This window comes from Mus caroli, chromosome 5 (assembly GCF_900094665.2).
Source record: "Mus caroli chromosome 5, CAROLI_EIJ_v1.1, whole genome shotgun sequence".
In the NCBI taxonomy this organism is placed as follows: Eukaryota; Metazoa; Chordata; class Mammalia; order Rodentia; family Muridae; genus Mus; species Mus caroli.
In genome coordinates this window covers 128,004,819-128,008,728 of record NC_034574.1, presented here as the reverse complement: position 1 = coordinate 128,008,728, position 3,910 = coordinate 128,004,819, and the positions used below count along the sequence as shown (strand labels likewise).

At 51.0% G+C, this 3,910-nt stretch overlaps 1 protein-coding gene across 1 annotated transcript in view; it reads right to left on the bottom strand.

The window, feature by feature from the left end:
* Positions 1-1,664: 1,664 nt before the first annotated feature.
* Positions 1,665-3,910, bottom strand: part of Bcl7b (BAF chromatin remodeling complex subunit BCL7B) — a 15,039-nt gene continuing 12,793 nt past the window's right edge. The window contains exons 4-6 of the mRNA XM_021162651.2: positions 3,398-3,568; positions 2,916-2,995; positions 1,665-2,672 (exon numbers count right to left, since the gene is read on the bottom strand). Coding sequence (XP_021018310.1) covers positions 2,580-2,672; positions 2,916-2,995; positions 3,398-3,568 — 344 coding nt within the window. The 3' untranslated portion in view covers positions 1,665-2,579. The remainder of the gene's footprint in view (positions 2,673-2,915; positions 2,996-3,397; positions 3,569-3,910) is intronic.

Genomic DNA, 3,910 nt, shown 5'->3' with positions numbered 1-3,910 from the left:
GCTGCCCCATTTCTGCTGTTCAGGGTCTCTGTCCAACTCCGAATGAGAGGCAAGCTCTCTCTAACAGCTGAGCTACACCCCCAGTGCAACTATTTTTTTTTTTCTCTGTAAATCATAATTTTAGAATGATTACTCATTCCATGTAGGCTCTGTCCCATTTGAATAAACAAATTAATACTAAAGGACAGAGATTGAAGCCAGCAGTTTCTAGGGATCCTCTACAGACCTCCTCCTGTGCCTGTTCCCCAGTTAGCAGTCGCTGGTTTCCTACCGGGAAAAGTGCCATTTAAAGCTACATAACCAAGCTGAATCTTTTGTTATTATCTTATTTACTTTTGAGAGAGAGTTTCGTGATGTAGCTCTGGCTGNNCTGGAACTCACTCTGTAGACCAGGGCCTCAAACCCACAGAGTCACTTGCCTTTGCCTCTCTAGTGCTAGGATTAAAGGTGCATGCCACTATGCCCAGCTAAGTTTTACTATTTATGTGGATGAGTGTTTAGTCTCTGTGTATGACTGCACTACAGGTGTCCCACGCCCTCAGAAGCCACAAGCGGATGTCATAGCTCCTGGGACTGATGTTACCCTTCATTGTTCGCCTCCATGTGGGTTCTGGGAATTGAACCTGAGCCTGCTCTAAAGGAGTGCTCTTAACTGCGGAACTGAGTTTCCAGTCCCTTCTTCATTTGTGAGACAGGGTCCTTTGGAATCTAGGCTGGCCTAAAGGATAACCCTAAACTTTTCTTTTCTTTCTTTCTTTCTTTTTTCTTGAGTCAGAGTGTAGCTCTGGCTGTCCTAGAACTATGTAGACCAGCCTTGAATTCACAGAAATTCTCCTGCCTCTACCTCTCAAGTGCTGAGATTAAAGGCATGTGCCACCATGCTAGGACCGACCCTGGTCTTCCTGCCTACCCATCTCCAGTGCCACAAGTACACTAGTGTGCCTTGTTTTAAGTGGTATGGAAGGTAGAACCCCTGGTCATGAACNATGCTGCGGGTGCTGGGAACTCAACTCAGATCGTCTGTAAGAGCAGTGCATGCTGCCCATAACCACCAAGCCGCCTCTCCTGCCTAGGAATGGATGTATAGAACTTATGCACATACATACATACATACATACATACACATACATACACTAGATCCTCACGTATGATGGGTGTTCACACGAGTGTCAGCACGTGTACCAGGCTTCATATGGAGGTCAAAAGATCACGTCAAGTTTGGTCCTCACCTTCCACCGTCTATTTGGTCACCTGTGTAGTCCAGGTTAGCTGGCTCTCGAGCTCCCAGGAAGTCTGTTTCTGACTCCCACCTCACATAGGAACACAGGGATAATGGATGGCACTCCTCTATCTGGCCTTACCTAGGTGGGGCTGGAAATCGGCCTCACTCTCTCCAGGTAAAATGCTTTACCCACTGCACCATTTTCTCAAGCCTATTTTCTTTGTCTATTTTCCTAAGGCAGGGTTTTCTCAGAAAGCCAAGCCCCGCNTTGACAGGAACCTCCAGATTCTCCTGCCTCAGGGTCCTGAGGGCTGGCATTCCAGGCCGGGCAGCCTTGAAAGCATTTACATTAGAAAGGGCATCCAGTGGACAGGATGCTGTCACAACCACTCACCCACCCAACTCAGCTCCCATAACTTTGTAGAAAGAAGCTGTCAAGTACTAACAAGACATATTTCAAATAGTTTAATTTTAAAAATACTCTATTCAGTGCTAAAATAGGTCTTCACTTGCTGTTACCCATTTCCATTTTCTTAAACTTTTCTTTTTTCAGACAAAAAATAAAATCATAAAGTTTANTTAAACATGCAGATTTTAAAGAAAAAGGAACTTTCTAGAAAGTCTGAGCTGAAGGAGTACTGGGGCAGGTACTGTGGTCAGAACCTCCAATCATGGCTGGGGTTTTCTGGCAGGGACGTTGGAATGAAAGGANGGGTGATAGGAAGCTGCGGGTGTGCGTAGTGAGTGTGAGGATGCAGCAGAAGGTTCTGGCAGGCACAGGGCTGGGAGCAGCTGGGGCATCCAACAGAGGCAGGTCTGCCTCAGGCACAGGATGCATCCCCCATGGGTCTTCTGCCCAAAGGTGGCGAAAGCCCCTCNGTCCCGGAAGAGCCTCTCCCTGGTGTTCTCCACATCTCTACCGGTCAGTGCCTCTCCCAGCAGCAGCCTGCAGGGCCTGGCCCTGTGGCAAAGTCCATACTCTACAGTCTCCATTCAATTCAAGTAATCCTAGGCACTCTTCTCTCGGGTGGGTGCCTGCCTTCCACACCTTTCTCCTCGCGGCGCCAGCAGCTCCGTGCAGTGGTTCTGGAGGTGGGAAATGAACCCTGATGCTCTGGCCTACTTGGGGTGCAGAAAAGATGTGAGCGCTCCTCTGCTCAAGAGNAAGCAGACACAAGTGTCAGGAACAAGAAGATGGTGCGACGACCCCACGCCCTCCATCAGCCTTCTAGCCCAGAGGGCTCCCACGCACAGGCTCTGGACCCTAGTGCTTGCCCGGACCCCAGCATCAGAGCTCGGCCAGACCAGAATGCAATAAATAGAGGCAGGGGCCANGAGGCGAGGGGCCGGGACGGTGCTAGCTTTCCGACGTGGTCTGCGGTACTACAGGTTGGTCCACACAGAATCTCTTCAAGGGCGGAGCACCAGAGTCCTCCTCTTCCTCAGTGGTCTGGAAGTAGCAGGACAGAGTGTGATGAGCCAACCCCGAGCAGCCCTGCCCATTCACCACACTGCAGCCTGCAGCCTGCCCTCTGCCTGCTCTCAGGGGACCAAACCCTGCCNCTATTCTAGAACCAGTGACTCTTTTCCCAGCAGACTCTACAGCCTAGCACAGCACAGCTGTGTTATCCACCCAATTCCTAGGGTCTTTCCTTCTCTTCCCTGGAAATAGGGAAGGCTGGTAACCTCTCACCTGTGTCTCCACCGGCACCGGCTCTTCCTTTGTGAGTGTGGGAGGTTCATCTGCAACTTCAGATGCAGGCAGCGAAGGCTCTGCAAGAGCAGCAATGTTAGCCCAAGGTAAGTCTAGCCTTGGCCTTGGCCTGGGGGGCAGTTCCTGAGATTCATATCAAAAGGATGCAGGCCCAGGAACCACATGTGCAGGGTCTAGCCAAGAGCCACTGTCCCTCATGTGGGATGAATGAAGTGTGAGTAGATCACAGAGGGCCACCATCCCAGCATGGCAAACACTGGGAGCCAAAGCTCACCATTCCTACTATGTCCCCCTGTTCTGAGAGGGCTGCTANATCAGATAAAACAACACATGGAAGGATCTAGAACAGATATGGCNAACAGCAAGCACACATTAGCCACACCAAAACAACTTCCGTTGTGTGGCCACACAAAAGAGGCTAACAAGGGCCACAAATGCATAGGGGCACCTCCACAGCTCACCCTCCAGGATCTCCTGGCCCAATGTGGGGGGCTGGGAGTCATCGGTGCGGAAGTCTGAGGTGTGTGCTGGGCTCAGGGACTCGCTCTGCTGGGGGCTGGGGCTTGAGTTGGTGCTGCTGTCCACCTTGAGTTGATAGACATCCGACACAGAGCTCTGGTTGCTGTTCTCATCTGGAAAGCAAGCAGAGTAAGGCAAGAGCTGAGAGCTGGCACCGGCACATTNACACAGTGCACACTGCTAACACTAAGGAGGCCCAAGTGGGCTTCCCATGTCCTGGGTACTCTCTGCAGAGTCTGAGCAGACTTGCTTTGAGACAGGTGTCACTCTATAGACCAGGCTGGCCTCAACCTGACACTGGTCCTCCTGACTCTAATTCCCTGGTCCTGATTATAGACATGACTCACCACACCTGACAAGAGGTCACCATGTCTCCGAACTCATTATCAACTCGAGCTTCCTGGCTTCTCCTCTTGAGTGCTGAGCTTGGAGGCATGCACCCACAAACCTGCTTC